Raw genomic sequence first — 24,974 nt, forward strand, 5'->3', positions numbered from 1 at the left:
ATTGTGTGTCTTGAACACTGCTTCATGGCAGTCCATGTGGGATTCCTCCTAGGGACTTGGAATATTTTCTTGAAACATTGAGCTATGTTTGGATGAAAATAACGGTAAGGAAATTAGCCTTTTTATCACGAGATGACCGGAGACTCCAGGTCACCTGTGAAACTCCTAAGTAACCCATATAGTAATACAGGCTGATTACGTTTACATTTTAAAGATATGAATCTATATAGCATGTGTTAAATGGGAGAGAGTCTGATAGGCAGCCAATCTCCATCTTTGATTCTGGCTGTGGCACTTTTGCTCTTAACCATTAAGTGAGAGCAAACATTCAGAAAGTAAACTTTTCAATCCATGCATCTCCATAGAGTTAAACTTCATCTGTCTATCAGTCACAGCAGTCCTTTCTCCCACCTTCCTCTTTCTCCTTTCCACCTGTAACTGACTACCAATGGAGCAAAAATATTCATTTCTTGACATCTGAAATCAGTTGCTCCAAAGATTCAGTAAGTGTTGCTGAGAAAAATGAATATTGCCTGTGATAGAAAGGAGATTATATTCTTGTGGTAAAGAGTGTTTAGACAAGTATTCAGGCTAAGAGACACTTAGAAAGAGGCATAAAATGTATAATACAGTTATGCATGCGCTCACATTGCTACCAAACAGGTAGCAAAGGTAAGTGGATTTCACCACTGAAGCAGGAGCATCCTGCATTCTCCCATAGATCAGTCTTCCCTATTGGGCAACGTCCAGATGTGGTTTTGGTACGACTCCCAGTATTTATACTGGTGAGGAATTATGTAGTCTTAACACATCTGAAGAGCATTAGATTGATAAAGACTGTGTGAAGCGTTGAGAGAAAATGATAAACCTTGCTTGTTATTCCTTTTAACAATTATTAGTCATAAGTATAACAATTATTAGTCACCTTGCAGGTTATTCATATAATCCCCTTAGTGATGAAAAGAAAGCTGTGTCGGCTTATTAACACCCATTGGTTATATTGTTTGATCAGAATCTGTGAGCAGATAGTTGATGCAAATTAATTTTCTCTGCAGGCAGGCAAAGGTTGTCTTTAGTGCCACTCATTCTACAGACATGCCAAACAGTTTCATCCAGACAGAAGCTCCAAGCCTCAAAGATTAGTCTGACCCTGGACTATTGCAGTCCTCCAGCTCTTATGTGAATAGTTATGTCATTATCTCTAGATTAATCCATTCTGACTAAACAGCAACAAAAAAGATCTTTGCAGGAGATTTTGGTCTCTGAAGTCCTTGCATGTCAACCATTGTAGAAAGGAGACATACAAAACACACAGTGATAAATAATGACGACAATACTTGAGAAACAGATGTCTCTCGCCTTCTATTCCTTTTGTCTTTTTCAGTCTCTCCTGCATGGAATCGTTTACTTAAGTGTTGCTATACGCTCATATCCCTTTTAATCCACGTTGCAATCATTTTCATTTGGCTTGGTCTCTTCTGGCCTTGTTCCACTCTGCACTACAGAGCTTTCTCAAGAGCTCTGCTTTTCCTACTAACTGTAACTTGCCTTCCATCTGTTGCTCTCCATCTGCAAAATTCAGTATTTCACTGATATCAGGACAACTTGCTCAGTTCTGTTAGAGGCTGCATTTTCATCATCATCCTGAATACTGATAATGGAATGAAAGAACCTTTGAGGGAAGCTCCAAGGGAAATAAAAAGGGTGACATATACAGGATGCAGTGAGGACAGGTCTCATTCAGTACAACAGCAAATGATAAGGAATATTGCCTTTCTACATGCAGAATCCAGAAAATCCTTTTTTCTTCAAGTAAAAAAAAGGGGCAAGGTAATAGGGCAATGTTCGGTTCCCCCCAAACTGAAAACAATGAGATCAATAATAAATTGGTAGGGCTATTTCCCAGCATCCTTCAGAAGCCTATCACTTAGATTTACAATAGCAGTAGCAATGCCACTTAGACTTATATATCACTCCATAGCGCTTTACAGAACTCTCTGAGAGGTTTATAACGTCAGTATATTGCCCCCAACAATCTGGGTTCTCATTTTGCCTTGGAAAGATGGAATGCTGAGCCAATCTTGAGTTCAGGATCAAACTGTGGGAAGAATTTGCCTGCAGTACTACATTCTAACCACTGTGCCACCCATTAGTACAAAACTGGACTACTGTGAGGAGAGGGGAGGGTTGAAACGCTCCATTGTAAATACATTTCATCTCTCATGGCAAATACAGTACAGTTATTACAATGAGACTTTTGTCTGCACTCTTACCTATTTTTGACTGGTCAGCTTCCTTTTTATAAAATTATCCTGAGTCACTGAGTGCAAAAAAGTGCCTTGCTGCTAAAACAGGGCCACATCACAGCCTTTCTCAATTTCTTTTTCCATTGCGGAGGCTAAAAAAAGAACTAGAAAGGCAAAATTATGGCATGAACTTTCATTTTTAAGAGGATGTAGCTTGCAAATAGTCACTTTGCAATGTGCCATTTAAAAAAAAAAGGAAGTTAAACTTCTTGCACTTTCATTTTTGTAGATCTTTGGAAAGTTCAGATCATTGTGTTCCTATACTTAAAATTCAGTGCGCAAATCAGAAGAGCCATAGAGCGAGAACAAAGCAGATCACCATGCATACCAATAAGCATGGTCAGTATACATATCAAGCAAAGTCCTAGCCCAGAATGTCACAGTTTCCACACATGGGAAGAGCCTCCTGTTCTAGGTGAGGCTTTTGTTTGGCATTAGACACAGCAGCTGGACATGTAAGATATCAGCCATTGAGGGAAGGAGACTCTGTCCGTATCAGTTATGTCCCCATCACAGGTGGTATTCAGCAGGTTCTGACCAGTTCTGGAGAACCAGTAGTGGAAATTTTGAGTAGTTTGGAGAACCGGTAAATACCACCTTTGATTGGCCCCACCTCCATCTATTCTCTGCCTCCTGAGTCCCAGCTGATTGTCACTGCGTTAATTGTTTGCTAGCTGAACTGAGATATTATTGCGCAGGTCACTGGCCTTATCAGCAAATGATGTACTGCGCCTGCTCACACACATTCCAGAGACTTCTTCCCTTTTGATCTTCTGTTCGTCTGCCAAGAAGGTGGACGATAATTGCTCTTGCCAAAATGTAACAATTAGATAGATTTGTTTATTTCTATTTTCATTTTATTTTCATATTAAAAGTTTTGTTTTCATTAGAACATGTTCTCGGGTTTTTATTTTTCACTTTTTCTGAAGATACGCTGTTTGGAAAGCCGTCGATTCTAGACCTCGTTAGCTCAGGGTGAAATTTCCCCTGACACTGATCTGGAGGAAATGGGGATTTTGCAGTAACCTTCTGCTGCCATGCCCACCAAGCCATGCCCACCAAGCCACGCCCACAGAACCGGTAGTAAAAAAAATTGAATCCCACCATTGTTCCCCATCAGTGCTCCTCATTCTTTCTGGGAAAGCTAGAGGGAATTTCTGAAGGCATGACAGTGTGCAGGGCCTGGATAACGGAACCATATCCAGTTCTCTTTTCTTAAAATGATCAGATGCAAACCTGAACGAAATGAAAGGAGAACAATGTATTGTTATTGCTATTTTTGTTGTTGTTATGCGTCCTTATGAACACTGGATGCAACCTCCACTTCATCTCCATTGATTCTGAAAGTCATGAAGGAATAGGGTGGATACCATTGTAGAAGCTGATGACCTTTGAGATATATTTTGAGCAAGCAAAACTCTCTTTCAAATTTGCTGTTCGTATATGCGTTGTTATTTCTTTTATCGGGATTATTTTATTTGTTGGTTAAATGCTTGTTGTTTCTATTTGGATCTACATAGAATAAAAAGATTTAGAAAAGGTTTACTTGTTTATCTCTGAAACACTTTGTAGGTTCCCAGAGTAACGAAACCATTTTAAAAATCTATTAAAGATGCAAGCCAGAAATTTTAAAATACTGAATTAAACGGGTTGTATTCCTTCGACAAACAAAAACACATTTTGATGAAAAGAGTGCCAAGTCATTACCAGGTATGTTTGCAGGCTGCGCTCAAAAAAAGTCAAGATGTGCGTACATGGACGATGTTTCTATCACATCAACCTGACCCCCATCCTACTTCTTTTTACCATGCCCTACAAAACACATATCGTTGCAGTCAGGCTGACCACTATGTCAGGGTGTTGTGTATGGCTTAATTAAATTTGTGTATATCACAATCTCAGCATACTTGTCAAAAAGAAAAAACTCACAATAAAAAGAAGGACTTAAAACAAAACAAAAAGGCAATGGCCGAGTGTACCAAGCCAGGGTGTAAGAGTAGCAATTGTTAACACTGGAAAAAGCAGCCGGTAGGTTTATGAAAAGTTTAGACCACATCTTAAGATATGAAGAATTTTGGATCTTTAATCAAAGACCTCATGGGTGGAAGATTATCTTCCTTAAGCGATCTGACCATTTTCCTGAGCAATGCCCCATCATGGAATAATTGAAGAATTTTTAAATTTTGAGCTTCTCTCTACCAGCCACCCAGTGGTTTATTTATTGTCCAGCTTGGTCGTTTGTGGTTTCTTTCAGCTAATGAGCCTTTCGTAAACTGAACATAACATTTCACAAATATTTTACTCCTGTCACTTCCTTGAACTAACTGCCTTGTTCATTTACCTCTACGCTGAGCAAATTCAGCAATTAGAATAGAAAAAGTCCTGTAAGATTCTTTAAACAACACACCAAACCTGTGTGCAATTTGATTGTGCATACGAAGGGAGGGGCAAAAGTGAAATGCTAAGACCTAGCCTGGAATGGATATGCCTTCTTCTTACCCAGCTAGAAGCAGTATGTATTTCCAAATGAAAATCATAAGCATTTTTTTAAAAATCAGAATATTTGAGAAATGTTTGCTGCCACTAATAAAGACGGTGCCATTTTACACTAGAGGAAGGCCAGAAGTACTATAAAGGTGTTGCTATAGCAACGAACAGAAATCTACTTTCTCTGTTCTTAAGGGAGTTTTACCCTAGGCACACTTTAATTTAAAAAGAAAAAAGAAAAAGAACCAACACCGAAACATGGATGTTGCATAATAGCAGAGCATGCTACTTTCATGCTTTCCACCCGACAGGGGACAAGGCATGTTTGCCCAGGTCTTTTAACATGTTGTCGACAGTATTTGTGATGGGGGAGAAAAAGGGTGGGGAGAGGTGGATTGCACATGCTGTGATAAGCCAAATAGGTGTCATGTAAAGATGGTTGTGATTTGTGGTCTGTGATTTAATAGGATGGATGATTTCAGACAATTGTGGCTCTTTCAGCCAACCATGATTTAGTGAACCACACAGCTTAATGCAACGCATGAAAATATGGGAACTTAGCCAGCAAAGCATATTCCTACATGCTCTGTAAAATTAGTGCCCCCAAGCAAAAATGGAGGTGGGGGTTAATCACTGCCCCTGGAATGTGGTGGGATGGAACAACACTGGAAAGTCTTTTTAGGGACAGAGATATTCTATAACAACTGCAAACTATCTCCAGAAACGTCACCTTGATCACATATTTTTCCATCACTCTTGTCTAGGTATGGGTCCAGGCCAATGGCCAGGGTCCAGAATGATACATTTAAACATGAGATGTACAGTATTTGAGAATAAAGCACTACATTTTCAAATAAGGAGGTTGAAGGGTGGCTCAAAGTTGGTTTAGCACTTGTACAGACTTGACCTTTGATTGCAGTTCAGAAATTGGCCTTTGGGGGAGGGGGTGTCACTTCTGAGCCCTCACAATGGGATGGTCTACAAACCAAACAAACGGAAGATAAAACAGAGATAGCAACCACCTCAAGGTACAACTGTTGAAAGTTGAGCTGCTCCGAGGTCTCAGATTAGAGTTGGCAGCATACAGTACTCTTAAGGCTTCTTCTAGTTTGAGTAGAATGTGCCTGTGTGCTTTTGAATCAGTTTCTGATTCCTGGAGATTGCCTGGACAAGTCCCTGCAAGGTTTTTGGGAAGTGGCTTGCCCTTGCCTCTTTCGTAGGGCTGAGAGGGAGTGAATGGGTCAAGGTCACCCTTTGTTCCTAAGGCAAGACTAGTTTTCTGCTTTCTAGCCTGATAACTTACCTATTACACCAGGACACTTCTCTTGATTATAATTGGCATATATTATAATTTGCAGAAAACTTGGAGGCTCTGTCTAACTGCCTGGAAGTACTTCATACCATCTGCTCCTGGGTAGTTCAATATGTGATCGGTTTCCAATGTGGCTACTGAAAAGCAACGATTAACCTTATTATGGTTTCTAATGATAATATAACTGCTATGAGCTTAGGAGTGTAGTCTCCGGGTCACATGAGAACACGTGATGTGATGTCCACACAAGAGCTCATCCAACAGTGACTTAAAGGGGATGTCAGGAGAAATACTTTTTTTTTTTGTATGTCAGTCATGTGCTGTTGGCGTTCTTTGTTTTCTGTCTCCTGAAGCTGATTGCATTAAATCTTGATTTTCTTAGAGCAGTGGAAAATGTGACAGAAGCAGAGAGCGGCATTTCCTGTGTCAGGGTGACTGAGATGCAATGAAAAACCACAATGCTTATTTCGGGCGGTGATGCTGCAGTCTGGAAACAAATGTACTACAGAAGCATCCTTCTTCCTCTTCTTTTTAAAGACCAAAACTATTTAGGATAATATTGAGTGGAAACATTTATGGGGCATGTTGTTCCCCTGCGCAGACAAGTCTTTCAAAATGGGTCAGCCTCGTTTCTTTCCTTTGCCATATAAATAGTACGTTCCGATGTCATATTTGATACAAAGGAACAGGTGCCTCGATGCCATTTTCATAAGGAGAGAGAAGCAAATGGGGCAGTTTTCAGAGGCTGGTGGAGGTTAGGAGGTGCTCCTGCAGTGGAGCACAAGGAGATGGCTACTATGACTTGCAATGTTGTGAAACTCAGATGATCAGTTGGACCTAATTTCTCCAACAAGGTCAGGGGAAGGCTGGCCTAATCTCAGTGTGATTATTTACCCAGCCCGATTGCTTTTTCAGAGTAGCAATAGCACTTAAGACTTATCTACCGCTGCACAGTGCTTTTACAGCCCTCTCTAAGTGGTTTACAGAGTCAGCATATTGGCCCCCAACAATCTGGGTCCTCATTTTACCCACCTCGGAAGGATGGAAGGCTGAGTCAACGTTGAGCCTGGTGAGATTTGAACTGCTGAACTGCAGCTAGCAGTCAGCTGGAAGTAGCCTGCAGTACTGCAATCTAGCCACTGTGCCACCTTGGCTCTAGCATCAAAAGAATGAGCTTGGACTGGGAACCGAGCCAGAAACCAGGAGACTGAGTTGTAGTCCTGCGTTAGCCAGTTGGGTGACATTGGCTCAGTCATTCTCTTTCAGCTTTGGGAAAGGGGCAATGACCAACCACTTTCAAAAATGTGAAGAAAACATCAGGAGTTTCTGCAGTCACAAGGAATTAAAGACTGACCTAGAGGCAAGCGCGCGCACACACACACACACAGAGAGCATGTGCGAACATGGATGCACTTTTCCTTTCTCTCTAGTTAATTTTTTAAAAAATGAATAGAAAAAGCCTTTGAGTGAGACCAGCGTATCACTTCCATTAGCTCCATCTTGGGCCTTGTAGCATGAGCTCAGAAAGGATGGTTTCTTTCTCTGCCAAAACAAACACACACAAGGGCAATGTTGCACCAGCTGTTGCAAGAGATTTATAAATATATGCACCGCCTCCTTAGGCACATGTGCCCATAAAAGGAACCGGAAGTAGTCCTGCCAGTAGGACAAAAGTGAAGAGAAACGACAGGAGTGGCTAGGAAAGTGTTGAATGGGGAAGTTGACAGCATAGTCTAAGAAGTCTAGGAATGCTTCATTAAAGAAAGAAAGAAGTGGGTGTAGTGCAGTTAGCTTGTGAAGAGCAGAGAAGACTGAATCATTTCAAAAGAAAACGAGGGCCTGGCTTTCTGAAGGGTTAGCTGTTTCTTTTTCTTCCCCTTCCTTCTTTCAATTCAATTCAGAATAGAGATGGAAGGGACCATGGAGGTCTTCTAGTCCAGCGCCCTGCTCAGGCAGGAGCCCCTATACTATTTCAGACAAGGCTCTTCTTAAAAACCTCCAGTGATGAAGCACCCACAACTTCTGAAGGCAAATTCTTCCATTGGTTAACTGTATTCACCTTTCAGGAAGTTTCTCCTTAATGCCAGGTTGCTTCTCTCCTTAATTAGTTTCCAACCATTGTTTCTTGTCTTGTCGTCTGGTGCTTTGGAAAATAAGTTGACTCCCTCTTCTTTGTAGCAGCCCCTCAAGTACTGGACTATCATGTCTCCCCCAGTCCTTCTGTTCTCTAGACTAGCCATACCTAGTTCCTGCAACCGTTCTTCATATGTTTAAGTCTCCAGGCCTATAATCATTTTAGTTGCTTTTCTCTGCACTTTCCCGAAAGTCTCAACATCTTTTTTTATAATGTGGTGACCAAAACTGGATGCAGTATTCCAGGTGTGGCCTTTATGAAGGATTTATAAAGTGGTACTAATATTTCACGTGATTTTGATTCTATGCCTCTGTTTATACAACCAAGGATTGTATTAGCTATTTTTGACTTCTGCCGCACACTGCTGACTCATTATAACTTGTTCACAAAAATGTGGAAGACCATTTGATCTAGAAAAGACGAAATGCCTCTCTTTTGGGGGGAAAGTTTCTGATCAATTATTTTTGATAACATTTTTCCAATCATGGAAAAAAAATCTGATTTAACTATTTCAGGTTTAATTGGTTAAAATATAATGAGAACTTTACTGAACCTTGTATAAATTATGTCCACAGTCAGTCCACGCTCTTTTAAGCAAGTAACCGGGGGTGGGGGAAGAGCATGATAAGATAGCATTATTTATTTATTTTCATTTATGCAGCCACTAAACAATTAAACAATCAACAATTAAATAACAGTAGTAATAAAACAAAACAATATGTACATCTATTAAAGCCATACATATTTAATGTTTAAGCCTCCAAAGTTAAGCTTCCACATTCAGTGCTTCATTAAATCTTCTTGTCCATCTCGCCCACTCCCAGGACTTGTGGGAAAAGCCAGTTTGGAAGGCTAGGAGGATAAGTAACTCAGTGGTGGAATACGACCGGTAAGCCCTAGTACGGGCGTATCGGTGCCTGCTGGGAACACTAGGTACCGTTCCAGTATGGTGCTCCAGAGGGCACATCCGCCCACTCACTCTCCTTACCTGTATTTGAGCCGATTGGGGCTTTCGAGCACGCACACGGAGTGTACGGCGCCTGAGCAATGCTCCGGTGAGCAGCTGGAGCGTCACGGGTGGTAAGTACGCATGCGCATGTGCACGTGGTGGATGCCGGGCCCTGTTGCAGCGTACCAGTTGCAACAGGATCCGGAACCCACCACTGCTCAAAATCTTAGCAAATCATTGCATTGAGAACCAGTTTGGTTAGTACTGAAGGTGCTGGCCTAGAAACCGGTAGTCTTGCCTTAGGCAGGAAAGCCAGCTGAGTGACTTTGGATCAGTCCATCTCTCTCTCTCAGCCCAAACCAGTGGTGGGTTCTGGATTCCGTTCCAACCAATAAGGTTGGAACGGCCCCAGCGTCACCCACATGCATGCATGTGCATGCGTTGTAGCTGCAAATGACGCTTCCGCAAGCCTCCGCAACGCTCCAGCTGCCCGGCGGAGCGTCACGCAGGTGCTGTACGCGCCATGCCATGCACGGAAATGCTGACAGCTTTAAAACACAGTAAGGAGCACGGGCGGGTGGGTGGACCCTCCGGAGCACCGTGGAGCACCATACCGGAACAGTACTCGGTGCTCCAGGCAGGCTCCGGTACGTCCGTACTGGGGCGTATCACCTACAACCCACCGCTGGCCCAAACCCACCTCACAGGATTGCTGCTGTGGGAAAAAATATGAGGAGGGAGGAAGGAAGGAAGATTAGGTATGTTCACTGCCTTGAATCTATATATATAAAAGTGTGTGTGTGTGTGTGTTTTCCAATGTAGCTCTGGAACGCCTTGAGCAATTTCAACCAAACTTGGTACACAGATGACTTATTCTCTGGAGAAAAATACTGTGGGAGTAAGATACCCCTAACACCCCTTGGTGTGTGTGTTCTGTTACGATGCAGCCTGTTGTGCCTTTAAATGGCTTCCACTGTACAGCGCAGTGGAGTTGCCATGGTAACCGCTTCACAGTACTCCACAAGGGGGCTCCCTTTGGTAAGGGGGAAAATCCAACATTAGAAATTATGTTTGGTCCGGACATTTTCCCCCTATAAATAAATACCCGGGCAACGCCAGGCTATCGGCTGGTAACTTATAAAAATAATAAAGGCAAGATAACTTTTTAAAATATTATTGGGGCCTTTCCTCTCTACAGAGTTAAATCCCACCCGCCTATTCCTTGAGTTGGCAAAGAAAAACAAATGATCATTACTTTTCTCGTCCTCGTCGTGGATCCCTGCACTCCCTCTCTGGCCTCTGTTCTGACTCAATCCCAAATGCGCAAGCCTGTGCAATGGGGATAAGCAAACGGATTGGCTGATTTCTGCAACACTGTTATTCTCTCATTCCTGTATATCACTAGCAGGCATGAGACCCATCTGCCATTTCTGGCACTACAGCAGGAATGAGGTGGGTCTGGCTGCCAGATTTGGTCAGCCCTAGTCTTTCTCCCATGCCCCTCTCCTAAAGCTCTTGTAATCCGAGCTCAATGAGTAAAAGAAAAACAAACTGGAATCCCAGAGGGAGCTGAGTCACCACACTTTTACTTCTGATTTCCCCCCCACACACACACACACTTCTTTTCTTTCTTTACACAGGCCAGAAATGCTTCCTCTCAGGTTGAGAGGCGGCGGCGGGGGGGGGGGGGTGTCTCATCATTCCTACCTTATGCTCAGATTTTAAGATTCTATAGAGCTACAACACTAAAGGGCTGCAGGCTGAACAGGACAGTATCCCTGTGAAATCCTGAGAAGCTACCCGCACACGAATCCCTGTGTCCTGCCTTCTAGGGAAAGGGCAGCAGAGTGAGGGCAGACGAGGCTAATGAGGGTCTGGATGGAGCATGCCTGGAAGAGCCACTGAGCTCTCCTCTAATCCCACCCAGACTGACCTTACCTCCAGGTCCATGGGTGGCAGAGCAGAATGAGATTTGCACACTCCATGGTGCTCGCTGGATACTGCCAGCTTACGGCAGGAAACTTTTTGGCATTAGTGCAGCTTAACCTTGACTCATTCAGCGGCTAGAATGAGTAAAGCTAATATCGTAAGGATTTGGCAGAATAAACAGATCACGGCCATGTGCTGTTGAGGTGAAAGTGAGGAAAGGCCTTCTGCACCGGGCTAAGTTCATACATGGAGAAACAGTATTTAAATATTCTGATCCTAAAGGGAGGGCAACTTTGAAGGTCAAAGCCAACATGTTCATTTATCCCAGAAATAATCTGTAAACAACCAGTAAAATACAGAATTAGTGTGGTAGGACTGACCGTAATGGAGACTATTATGGAGACATGACGCAAAGCCTCAGATCTCTGGAAAAGGCTCTAATGCTGGGAGAGATGGAAAGAAAGAAAAAAAGAGGATGACCAGTAGCAGAATGGGTGGTCTCAGTTACAAGAGAGATAGTGCAGTGTTGGAAGATCTGAATGACCAGGTTAGGGACAGATTGTCATGAAAACAAAATCTATTTGTGTATTTGCTAACAATTGACCCCAGTTTGATGGCACATAATCAGATCAATTATCTAGAAACTCTCCATCCTGAGCACAATACAGGTAGTCTTCCGCTTACAAGAGTTCATTTCATGACTGTTCAAACGGAACTGTTCAAAATGAAACAGTTCAGTTTCAATAGCATTGAAAAAGGGACTTACCCTTACAAAAGTTGCGATATCCCCATGGACACATGATTAAAATTCAGATGCTTGGCAACTGACTCCTATTTATGACGGTTGCAGCGTCCCAAGGTCATGCAATTCCCTTCTGCAACCTTGACAAGCGAAGTCAATGGGGAAGCCAGATTCACTTATCAACTATGTTACTAACTTAACAGCTGCCATGATTCATTTAGCAACTGTGGCAGGAAATGTTGTAAAATGGAGCAAAACTCACTTAACTGTCTCATTTAGCAACCGAAATGTTGGGCTCAATTGTGGCTGTAAATTGGGGATCACCTGTTTCTTAATATTATTTAAAAAAATAGATAATTTGTAAATGGATTAAGATTGCATCTGAAAGAGAAAATTCCAGCCTGCTTTTAAATATGGTAATTTGAAATATCAATGTTTTCCCCATTAATTTAGTTAATGTAATCTATATTAATCCAAAGAATATGCAATTTAGTTTTTGTGTTTTTCTTCTCAGCAGAGATTAGGAAATAGGACTTCTCGGGCTGTAAAAGATTCTTTTAAATTTTCTTCTGATTAACTTTACCGTGTTGACATTCAAGGATTTCTTTCAACCTGAACAGTTCCATAGCTAGAAGGCCTGAAGATAACCAGTAGCCTCTTCCTTCCCTACACTCCTTCTTTTTACTAATGGTTAAATTTTTCCAAGAACAAATCTGGAAAAAAGCTTTCCAGGCATGTTGTCTCCTATTGCAAACACATTGTGGACTCTAATTTTCTTTCTTTGATTTCCTTCAGGATAATTGTAGACCACTTGAAGGGGAATGGTCTGCCTTTGTTGCTGTGTTATTCTTGTGATGACTTCTATATCTCGTTAATATCAGTAGCAAATTTTCCATTCATTTTAGCACGTCCTTGGGAAATTCATTTTCTCCAGCCACGCCCTCCAATGTGTTGGGCTACATTTTAGGATTAGGCAAACTTTAGATTCAATTCCAAAAAATGTTTCAGAACTCCTCGGGCCACAAATATAGGACATGGCTGCATCTCCTTCAAGCAGCCGCATCATCCCCCCAACATCACAGAAAAAGATGTGGTTGTTTTAAACAATTTTAGATACTGTATTCATGCTCCTCTGCGTTCAAATTATTTTCCAAATCATTTCTGTAATGCTAAAATGCTATATTCTTCTTCTCATCATCCTGAGGAATAATGGAAGTCATAATCCAGCCTACGTAGATGGCATTGAGTAAGGAAAGCTACCTTGCTGTTCAGAGATATGGAACAGCATCCGTGTACACGTGGCTGCCAGGTATTCTCTGTCCCCAAGGAGCCTTGCAACAAGGCTCTTTCAACAGAACTAAATCATGTATTTCAAGCTTTCTTCTTCACCTACACACCGTCTTTCATGTTGTAGACTGTAAATAAAGTGAGCCCTAACAAGGGCATTAAGCTATGTGCTTGGAGTCGTATGAGAACTGATTTTTGATTGAAAATTTGAACTTGCTTGTGTTTCACACAAATGCAATGTCTGACCATCCTAATTAATGATTAGGCAGCACACTGTTTCCCCCCACCTTACATTACAGAGAAGGTTGCCCTCTGGTGGCTGGATGGTATCATAACATTTGACATTACACTATTTGCATGGCTATTCTTTTGCTTGCTTTGTGTACAGTATTACAATACCTGCATATCCATCCCACTATTGCTTTCCTAGGTAAACAAGGATGTGTAAAGCCTAGAAAAGGAATAATAAATAAATAGTAAGTAAAAGCATGGGATATGAAAAAGAAAATACAACTGGATAACAACATTTACATTACCTCTTCCTTGCTATCCGGTCAAACCATCCCTGCTTCTACCATTTTTTTTGATTCACATTGTTGTTGTTTTTTAAAAGCCTGACTTTTCAGAATCTCAACTCTATCTAGCCATAACTTTGTCTTCCTGTCAGCATTTTTACTCTTCCTTCATGTATTTCTTTTGCAATCCAATCCTCGTTTCTCTTTATGAGCTGTGGTGGCGCAGTGGTTAGAATGCAGTACTGCAGGTTACTTCTGCTGACTGCTGATTACCAACAGTTTGGCAGTTCAAATCTCACCAGGCTCAAGGTTGACTCAGCCTTCCATCTTTCCGAGGTGGGTAAAATGAGAATTCAAATTGTTGGGGGAAATATGCTGACTCTGTTAACCACTTAGGAAGGGCTGTAAAGCACTGTAAAACTGTATATAAGTGCTATTGCTATTTATATGACCAAACTACAGTATGTCAACTTGGATTGGATTGGATTTATTAGATTTATATGCCGCCCTTCTCCCAAGGACTCAGGGCGGCAAGGGAACTTCTTTCCCTTGCTTTTAGATTCTATCCATTACACACTTATTCTTTAACTGGCCTTTTCTTGTTTTAGCATATAGACTCCCATTCAAGTTCAACCATGAAATCACCTCCTCTCAAGGAAACTAAACTATATGCATGCTCAGTCTCTAGTATCCTATATTTAGTCATATAGGATACTAGGGCTATTAACGCAGCCCTTGTGATTTTTTAAAAAATCACCTAAACAAAAATATACATCATGCTAAATCCACATTTCCTAAACAGCAGCAAAAACAGGAAATATTCAAAAGACATCTAGTACTTTCATATGAAGATCCCTGTTAAGGAAATCTGATGTAAGCAAGATAGTTCTTCATGCAAATAACTAGTGCAGCGTGTTCCATTTTCTATGAATACTGACTGGGGATTATTGGAGCTACAGGACATCAGATTGGTGAAAGCTGAACTAGAATCTAAGATAGAGTTACTATGATACTGTTAATTATGATTAAAGACAGAATGTGCTTCAAATTGTACAATAACAAAAGCTGTAAGGGAAATTTTGTTCTTTCAATGATGTAGAATTTAATCCTTTATATGATTGTTTAGAATTATTCCATTTAACTCAGAGACTGCAGAGTTTTCATATAGACTTCAAATGGATAGCATTATCAGTGTTTCTCTCTACATCCCTGCTTATTTAAGGGGGAAAGCAAAAAATATGGTGGTTGAACACCATCAAAGCTGGCAAACACCCCTCCCCAGCCTAAAATAAATAAAAGAAGCCATATGAGGTCAGAAAACGTGGAGAGAAGCCCCTCCATAGAATTGTGGAAAATGGGTCATGATTAAATATATAGCATTCTGGATATGTGTAGCTGCATGTAAAATTAAAGAGGGTCCAGAGGAGAAAGGGGTCATCTGGGGTCTTCTTATCTCTCCCCCCCCCCCGCCCTGTTTTTGCTTGCCTAAGCACGCTGAACCAGCCGTTTGCAGGCGGAGAAGCTGCTACCTGTGCCTCATAAATAATGGATCACGGCAGCTTTTGAACGCCGGCGAGAAGCAGCCGCAAGCCAAGCAGAGGAATAGGGCGAAGGAACCTCTACAGCCCGCAGACAGACGTGACCACGAGAGCAGAGCAAGGCCTACGACAAGCTGGGGGGCTCCTGAGGGGGGAAAGCTCGGCTTGCAGAGTCAGAGGACCAGTCGTGGCTCGTGCTCCCACTCTCAGAGACGATCTTTTCCCGGAGAAACACTGCAGCAGCTAGAAGAGTTTGAGGGGTGATTGGAAGATTGCTTCCCAGTTCTAGGCTGTTTTTATTTAAGGGAGTGGTGGGATGCAGTATCCCTATGGCATGCGTGGACTTCAACTCCCAGAATTCCCCAGGCAGGGAATGTCTTAGAGAGGGGAGGGGATCCAGCTCCCAAGGGTGTTTCTTCTTCCCACCTTCCTTGCCCTCAAGATGCAGGGAAGCAAAACCAGGTGCTTGCTTAGCCGCCGCCGCAACAGCCGCCGCCGCCGCCACACCATTCTCCCAATTCACCCTCCACCCCCACCCCCGCGCTCTGGCGGCTGAATCTGAGGATTTCCCTTCCGTGACAGGGTTTCCTCAGCCCCACGCGGAGGGGGCGGTGTGTGTTGCGCTGGTTCGCCGGGTCTCTGCAGCGCTCTCCTCCCCCCTCCCCCCCTTCCAGCAGAGGAACCGTTCTCGCTCCGAGCGCGAGCCGAGTCTCCCAGGATTGCGGGGGAAGCACTTGCAGAGGCGGCTGCGCGCAGGCTCAGTGAGATTTCACTGCGTCTCGGGTTCTGGTTTGGGCCGAAGCCAAGGCAGAGAGAGGGCAGACGGGGTGCCCCGTGCATGGAGGAAAGAAATCCCCCCCCCCCCAGTAAAATCCTCAGCAGCAAGCGCTTCTCCTTGGAACTGAAGAATCCCCGGCTGGCCCGGGAAATAGAGCGAATCCCTCCTGCTGCTGCCGCTGCCCACCTGCCAATCTAGCTGCAAGGCCAGCCAGCTGCAGGCCCGACGCTTGGTCGCGGCAAGCTCTGGGCACCAGGGGGCAGCGCTGAGCCGCCTGCTTTGCAACTCCCCGAGATTCCCTGCATTTCGCATCATCAGGAAATTCCCTTTGACGCGATGCCTCTGCAGCTTTCTGCAGTGTGCGCGCTCGGAGTGCTTGGCGCTGGCGCGCCGCCTGGTTTCCTTTTCCTCCCTCAACCTCCCGCTCCCAAACAGGTTGCAGGATTCGCTGTTTACCTTCCAAAGATCACAAGATCTTGCGGCTTTGGTTCGGAATCGGGACACGAGGTGTTTATATGCAACATAAAAATGACGGGACGGGAGAAGAGCAAATAAAATTAAGGGACGTTCAGTGTGTGTGTGGGGGGGGGGGGGTTAGGGTTAGGGTCGGCCAACCGAAGACCAGTGAGAGGAAAGCAGGCGTTAAGATTTCTGCCAATTGATTTTGGCCTCCCGATCATGTAAGAAGGGAGTTAAGTGGTCTTCGGTCACCCGGTGTCCGTATGAGGCACCTCGGGAACAAGGTTGCGGTGTAAAAGATTGGACAACGACACGTGTATGTCACCGCGTAAAACAGTGGAGAGGAAGAATTTCCCCCATTTTCTTCACAAGGCGCGGGGTGGGGGCCGCCAGGTCACCTTAATTGCACGCACAAATGCCAGAACAGGGAACTCCAAGTAAGCAAAGCCGTTTCCTAATGGCGAATGCAAAGAGGCCTCGGGAAAATTAGAAACTTAAACGTCCCCTACAAGCTGCACTTGAAAAAGAAACCGGAAATTCGCCATGCGTGCTGCATCTAAAGTATATCTGTGCGGCGGATGTCCCGAATTTGGGGAAGGGTTCCCTGGAGCCCCCTGGCGCTTGGGCCTCCCCCGGCTGTTTTGACTGGGCTCCGCTTGTTTGGGACACTTGCCCCGCAGCACTAGCGCCGCTCTGCTCGGTGTTTACCCTGCCGCGCGCCCCCTGTCGCCTCAGGTCGGAGGAGATCCTCCTCGCCCGGGGCTTGGCAGGTTTAAATAGCAGCTCTCGGCCGCGGAGATCGGGAGAGGCGTTTCTGCAGCTCCTGGCCCTACAGGGAGGCCGAGCGCTCCTCCTCCCCCCTTTCCTTTCCCAGCCGGACTCTCCTCGTCGCTCTCCCGCCCGCCTCTGCCGGAATTGCCTTATAAGGAGCAGGAAGGCTCCGGCCGGAACAAGGACTTATAAGGGTTTTGCCATATATGGCCTCAGTGTCCGGGGGGCTTCCGGCAACTTGCTGTGGCTGGAGCGGCGAGGAGGAGGGGGAATCTCGCAAGGAAAGCAGCGGAGACCGCACCGCAGAGGGTCGCGCCAAGGGACAGGCACGGCGGGAGCCCCCAAAAGGCCCCAGGCCGATAGCGGGGAGCTCGCGCGTTCCCCCTCCCCAACCGCACCACTCGGCTTCCCCCAATGTCGAGCTCTGACGCCAGGCCGGGTCCTCTAGCTTGCCACCATATAAGGGCTTCCTGCCTCCCATATTTGGACATGTACGTCAGGAAAGAGGCGGTCCGGAGAGATGAGACAAGATATATACAGGCTGTTGTGGGGCGGGCGGCGAGCCGAGAGCTTTTCAGCGAATAGATTCAAGGGGAGCCCCGGGCAGGGTGGGTGGGGGAGCCGAGCGCTTCCCGCGGGCAGAGCCAGGGGGAACCCCAGGCCGGCCGCGGAGTTAGCAGGCCCCCAGTGGACCCCTCGGCGGCAGCAGCCCAGCCTCCGTGTAGCCCCGGGCAAAGCCCAAGAACACCCCCATGGCTGCAGCCAAAGCCGAGATGCAGCTCCTGCCTTCGCTGCAGATGGCCGACCCTTTCGGATCCTTCCCGCACTCTCCCCCTACTATGGACACCAACTACCCCAAGCTAGAGGAGATCATGTTGCTCGCCGGTGGGGGGCCACAGTTCCTCAACCCCGCCGGTGGCCCCGAGAGCGGCGGCGGCGGCTTCAATCCCTCCGGCGAAGGTGGGGAGCAGTCCTTCGAGCACCTCGCTGCAGGTAGGCAGAAGCACGTCCCGCGGGTGGGGGACGGGGCAGATTCGGCCGGGAGTTCCCGTCCATCTGCTCTCCAGCAGGGAATTCCGCTATCCAGAGGGAGCGGGGAAGGAGGGGGGGATGCTCCGGTGTGCGTCACTCACACTCCGGCCCCGGCCTTCTGCGGCTGGAAGGGCGCCAAGCGCTGCCAGATGTTGTGCATAGACATTCGGCCCCTCTGGATGAAGGGGACGGCCCTTGAGAGGCGCGGGCGTTCGGCAGCGCCCCGCCAGTGGGGAGAAAGGGAAAGTCTCGCCTTTTGGAGGCACGCAGGGCTGGTGGGGATTGGGGAAGGCGCCCTGCCGGGACTGATCTCGGGCTCCTCTTCTCTCGGCAGACACTTTCCCCGAGATCTCTCTGACCGGCGAGAAACCTTTAGCGGAGAGCAGTTACCCGACTCAGACTACCCGCCTCCCGCCCATCACCTACACCGGCCGCTTTTCTTTGGAGCCGGCGTCGAGCGGTGGAGGCAGCACCCCGTTATGGCCGGAGCCTCTCTTCAGCCTGGTGAGCGGCCTGGTGGGTATGGCTAACCCGCCGACCACGTCCTCCCAGTCGTCCTCCGCCTCTTCGCCGATCGCCAGCTCCGCTTCTCCCAGCCCGGTTTTGAGCTGCTCGGTGCAGGCCAGCGACCCCAGCCCCATCTACTCAGCGGCGCCCACCTTCCCCAACCCCGGCGGAGCGGACATCTTCCCGGAGTCGTCCAGCCAGCCGTTTCCCAGCCCGTCGGGAGCCTCACTACAGTTTCCGCCTCCGGCATACCCGACGGCCAAGAGCGGCTTCCAGCTGCCCATCATTCCGGACTACCTATTCCCGCCTCAGCCGCCCCCACAGCCGGGCGACCTGGGTCTGGGCTCTGTGGAGCAAAAGCCTTTCCCGGGCCCGCAGCCCTCGCTCACTCCGCTCTCCACCATCAAAGCCTTCGCTACCCAGAGCGGCGGCGGCAGTTGCAGCGGCGGCACCGGCGGCACCGGCACTCCGCAGGAGACCAAGAGCCTCCCAAACGGCGGCGGCGGCTCCTACCAGGCGACACTGGTGAAGCCCAGCCGCATGAGGAAGTACCCCAACCGGCCCAGCAAGACCCCGCCACACGAGCGGCCCTATGCCTGCCCCGTCGAGTCCTGCGACCGCCGCTTCTCCCGCTCTGACGAGCTCACCCGCCACATCCGCATCCACACGGGCCAGAAGCCTTTCCAGTGCCGTATCTGCATGCGCAACTTCAGCCGGAGTGACCACCTCACCACACACATTCGCACACACACTGGCGAGAAGCCCTTCGCCTGCGACATCTGTGGCCGTAAGTTCGCCCGCAGCGACGAGAGGAAGCGCCACACCAAGATCCACCTCCGGCAGAAGGACAAGAAGGCCGACAAGGGCCCCAGCGGGCCCCAGGCACCCTCGACTTCCTCCTCTCTGGCCCCTTACTCGACCTCGACCGTCTCTACCTCGTACCCCTCACCCGCAGCCTCCTCCTTCCCCTCACCGGTACCCTCCTCCTACTCCTCCCCCGTGACCTCCTATCAATCCCCGGTAACCTCCTACTCACCCCCGGTAACTTCCTATTCCTCTCCTGTGATCTCCTATTCATCCCCTGTGACTTCAGCCTTCCCATCGTTCCCCTCGCCCTCAGTGGCCACCAGCTACGCATCGATCACCTCTTCTACCTTTCATAGCCAGGCGGGGGTAGGAGGCAGCCCCTATCCTTCTCCTAGTAGCCTCTCCAGCCCCTTCAGCTCCTCAGTGACTTCAACCCTTCCCGACTTGGCCTCCACTTTCTCGCCTCGGACCATTGAGATCTGTTGAGAGAAGAAAAGTCCCCAAAGGGTCTGCTCATCCAGGCCTAGCCGGCTCGATCCAGGCCACCCACGGCAAAGCCCCCCTCCCCCCGCAGGGCCTCTGGACCTTTCAACTGCCTGAAAAGCAGTTCGACAACTCCGAGACCTGTGGAGTTGCTCTACTTCTGTCCAAGAACTGAACCTTGCATGGAGAAGCAAGCGCGACCTTCTTTCCCAAGAGCCCCGGCCCTGGCTCCTTTCCTTCTCTCCAGGCCCCCCTCGGTCCATCAGAAAGCAAAGGACATTGGGCTCCAGGCAGTCTCAGTTGTGATTGTGTGCCTGCCCTGCCACGGCTTTGCTTCCCCTGGGGACCCTCGACGTGCCAACCTCTTTGCAGATTCATCTTGCTTATTCTTTGGAGTACGAAGGACCATTATTATTTTGTAAGTTGTGAGTTTTGCTCTTTTAGTGACGACAAAGCTGTACTGAGTTTTACAACATGTCTGGGGCATGGGGCTTGGGAGTAAAAAAAAAAGCAGCACTTAAAACTATGTATGTGAGCATGTCAAGAGTGTGATGTTCTTTGTAAATATCACCTTAGGGATGAAAGCACTCTCACGTGGCAAAAAAGTTACTTAGTTTTCCTCCAGGGTTTTTTTTTTTCTTTCCCCAGTCCCAAGTCTTGGTGCCTTGTTGTGAAACCCTGCTGACGTCATGCATTTGTGTGATTGGATGCTTTGCATCTAGCCTTAAGGGAAAAGGGAAAGTGTGAAAAGGAGGGACTGAGGCTCAGAAACAAAAATGCGAGTGTAAGGTGGAATGTAAGCAAAAACAAAACACAGAAAATCGTACTTCTTAAAAGTCTATTTTTGTTACAGAAGTGTAAAAATTTATAAATATATTCAGCAGTTGAAATGTTGTAGTTACCTACTGAGTAGGCGGCAATTTTGTATGTTATGAACATGCGGTTCATTATTTTTGTGGTTTTATTTTTGACTTTGTACTTGTGTTTGTTTATAAGCCAACACATCGAATGCGCTTTACTGCCAATGGGATATTTGGTGTACAATAATCTCCAGAAAAGTTAATAAAACTATCGAGAGACCAGCAGTCCTGTTGTTGTTGTCGGTGTTATTTTTCCTTATTCCAGGCCTAGCTTGGTGGCTGCCCTTGCTCCTTTCCACTGAGAAGGTGCTGCCAGGGATGTGGGGAGGGAAGGACTCTCAGGAAGAACTTTGTAACTCAGGAAGAACTTGAACAGTTGGCTGGCTGCTTCTCTGTGACCCAGTCAGTATCACCAACCACTCTCAATCCCATAACATACTGGGAAGCCAGACTGGGTGCTGGGGGAGGGTGCCTAGACATGGAAGTGGGATGCGGGGGAATGCAAGTTCCTCCTGATATTTTGATTTTGCTGGATGGGTCACTGATGGATTCCCCCTTTTGTCAAAAGAAAAGAGTTGGGCTTAGAAAAAAATTAAAAATCCACGGCTTTCCTCTGGGGCCACAGACCTTGTCACTCCTGATGCTAGCCCATGCTAGCTGAGGCAGATGGAAGTTGGGAGTCCAAATACCACTTAGGGTTCTGCAATGTTTCCTACCTTACAACACTACTTCAAGGTACCTGATCCCAAAAACCTACACTTCCATCAACGACTAACAAACATATATGCCTGGGAGATGAGGGGAAGAGGTAAGGATCTGCTTTCCTTGGAATCTGCCCCAAGGGTGACCTCTCAGCTGTTCTTTCTTTCCTTCCCTCCCTCCCCCCCAGACCATCATTTTATCCTGGTGATAATGATCATTTCCTCATAAGGGAGGGGAGGGTGAAGCAATCAAAGGCGCACTCTAAATGCAGAAGCCAAGCCATTCTGGAGGCAGTTGGGGAAGGGCGGGAGAGCCTGCTCAGAGGACTGTACAGATCCCTAGATCCTAAAGACTTAAGAAGTGCCTGAGTCTTAATTCCTATTGTCATATTTCTCCTCCACGGTCTGGATCCCAGCGGAATCGGTTGTTATTCTTACCGGATCCCAAGAACTCGGGCAGAACCAGGGAGGCTAAGAACTCAGTAGGCCGGGCGGTTTCCTTAAAGAAAGGTTGCTGCCCCGGCAAGAATCTATTTAGATCACAGCCCATCCGAGTTCCTTCGCCGTAGTAAGCTGCCGGTGAAATACAAGAGCAGCGCGGGGAGGATCCGCGGGAAAAGTTACGAGAAGCCCCAGGCAGCGGGAAGCCCTCGAAGTTGCCCTGCATTCACTCCGGCCGCTAGTTTGCCTGCACTATTTTTATTTGTCCTAACGAGCTTTTCCGAGGGCTGAGAGGCTTCGAGGCTGCGGCGGCGCCGACGCTAAAGGCGAGGATGCCAAACCCTGATTTCGGGGGGGGGACAGCTTTTGGGGTTGTTCTTTTATTCTGCAAAAGGCTGACGTCCCCCTACCATTCCGGTTTCGCAAAATACGGGCAGGCTTCGGCGCTGGATCGCGCTCTGTAGTAAGGAGGAGCTGCGCCGCAGCCTTAGACCTAACCTGTTCCTCCGAGTCGGTCTTCTCCGGGGGGGCTTCGGGTTCCATGATTAGAATGTAGGAGACCCTCTTCTCACCTCAACAGCTTTATGGGTTGGAAACTACCATCGAGGATGGAAATGAAAGAAGCCCTCGATCCCCAAGCCTAAGGGGGCTTCGGATCATAGTAGAGAATTCTCTGACCGGTCTCCCTTCCAGACCGTGATATTTCTGGCATTAGTTTGACAGGTTAGAAAGAGGCTTCGTGAACAACCCCATTTGGGCTTCTAAAACGGAAGGTAGCCAATTCTTGTCTTTCGGGTCTGATTTCTGTGCAGAGCATTGCAGAATCTTCCCCAATACAGACAAACAATTTTTAAAAGCTACATCGGACGCATTTCTGCCTGTCCTAAGAAAAGCACCACAGGTGGACAAACTGGCTTCTTGCCTAAAGCTTCCAAACAGCCTGATTTTCGGTCCCCCCCCCCCGGACATTAAGACAGGGAAAGAAAGGAGCGGTGTTTCTGCGGTATAGCTAGTGAAGAAGGCGGAGGTTGTCCGCGCCGCCTAACAAAAGGCGTCTCTTGGGCATCCATCCAGTGTTAGCCGATTCTTTGGAAAGCCGGACAGATATTAGCCGTCGGGTCCGGAATCCTAAGGTGCCTGTTGCCACTCTAAGTGTCCATGGATACCTTGCGACAGGCGCTCTCCTGCCTCCAGGGGAAGACTTCTCCCCCGCTGGGGCAGCCGAAGGATAAGCTGGACAGGGGCTGGCAAAGGGGTTGCCTCCCGGTGTTTAGAGTGGGGTCCCCTGCCATTCTTTGCCATGGTCTGGAACTTATAGGAGTTGTGGTCTAAAACAAAAGGGGGTGTCGGGTAGGGAATCGGCAGAATCAGACCTGTCATCTCCATGTCATCAGGAGATCCGAAGGTGCCGAGCTGGTACATGGGGATTCCCCCCCCCGGGGGGGAGAGTAGTCCTGAGGCCCCGCAGCGCCAGCCCTCGAAGGACAGGGCAAGCCGCCTTTGAGGGTGGGCTGGACGTTTCAAATGGCAGCAGACTTATTGAGAAGCTGGTCAGTAGCCAGGGGAGGTCAAGGCGCCCCGGAAACTCGGCTGCAAAAGGCTTCCACTATCAGGATGGTCCCTTGAGGCTTTTTGTGTCGTCCAGTGGGGTGTGTTTAACGCTCCTTACACCCGGCGGTCGGCGGGGAAAAGGCTCCAAAAGTTCCGGAAGCTCGTGAGACTCCTGTGGTCCCGTAATGCAGTGCAGGAGAAGCGTCCCGGCTCCCAAGAGAACGACCAGAAAACTGGTTGTGTGGGGTGGTAGTGGCCTTAAGCAATCCCGGGTTTAGGGGTTCTTCTAGCTAAGCCTGGCGCAATCTGGACCTCCAGATAGTCGGGGGGGGGGGGAGACAACTTCCAGAATCCTCTGCTTGGCCGGGAATCCCACGTCTTGTATACTTTCAACAGGCTGGAAGGCGCTACGTTGAAGAAAGCAAGTTGCGTAGCTCTTCTTGCATAAAAGCTTCCATATGTTTACTAATAGAAAGGCACGTGTTTCACATGATGACGCGCTAACCCCCGTTGTTAACAGAGCCCCAGTTTCCTGACCCAATTCACTGTTATGCCTTACCAGGACCCTCAGAACTAGGAAGGAAACACCCGAGCGGGATTCGAGCCTCGGGCGAAAGGGGAACGACCAAGTTGCCTAACAGCGGGTGAGCTGTAGGATTTGGCTGGAGCTGTCTCCTCCCCCACCCCCACCTTCGTCCTTTCCCGATCCTTAGAACAACCTTGCAAGAGAGACCGAGGTGGTTACCTCTAGCATATATTCGGACGGGTCAAGAGGGAGGCGGGGAACTTTTCCTCTCCAAATATGTTCCAAAATTTCTAAAGTGACACGTCCGGAGAGAGCCCCCACCCCGTGCTCTGGAAAAAGGTGGGACTCCGGATCTACCTTCCTGAAGGGTCCGAGTTGGAGAGGGTTGAGTTACGGGTTGGCGGAGGACGCCTGCAAGCTTCTCCCGGTTCCCCTCGGGAGTCAACGCCGGCAACCGCTCCCACTTGGCTACCAGAACCTGAGGCCGAGTGCAGATGGGCAGCGGGCTCCTCCCTGGGGCAAAAAAGTTGAGAATTGATCTGCCACGCTGCTGCGAGTCCTCTAATCGCAGGGAAGGGTTGTTTCGGCCAGGCAGGCTTTGTCGGAATGCGCAGCTTTGGGTGCATCCTTGGAAGCACCAAGGGAAGCAGGCAGGCCAGACCAGGAAGGGGCCTTCAATAGTCTCTATACCGCAGCACTAAAGGGCAGACCTCTCTCTCCGTCAACTTTCCCTACTCCGCTCAACAGAGCAGTTCCGGGGACTTACTACTCCCAAGTAAGCAGCATAGGACCAGGGGAGAGTGCAACCAAGCAGGGAGCTTTACCGTTTTTGCAGCGCTAAGGAAGTGAAGTCAGTCCT

At 47.6% G+C, this 24,974-nt stretch overlaps 1 protein-coding gene across 1 annotated transcript; it reads left to right on the forward strand.

The window, feature by feature from the left end:
* Positions 1–17,756: 17,756 nt before the first annotated feature.
* On the forward strand, positions 17,757–21,121 carry EGR1 (early growth response 1). The gene is made up of 2 exons (XM_081937121.1): positions 17,757–18,200; positions 18,574–21,121. Exons 1-2 carry the CDS (start codon positions 17,960–17,962, stop codon positions 20,037–20,039), a joined length of 1,707 nt encoding a protein of 568 aa, XP_081793247.1. The 5' UTR covers positions 17,757–17,959; the 3' UTR covers positions 20,040–21,121.
* The last annotated feature ends 3,853 nt before the right edge of the window (positions 21,122–24,974 follow it).

Source organism: Natrix helvetica, assembly GCF_964273705.1.
Source record: "Natrix helvetica genome assembly, chromosome: 1".
Lineage (NCBI taxonomy): Eukaryota > Metazoa > Chordata > Lepidosauria > Squamata > Natricidae > Natrix > Natrix helvetica.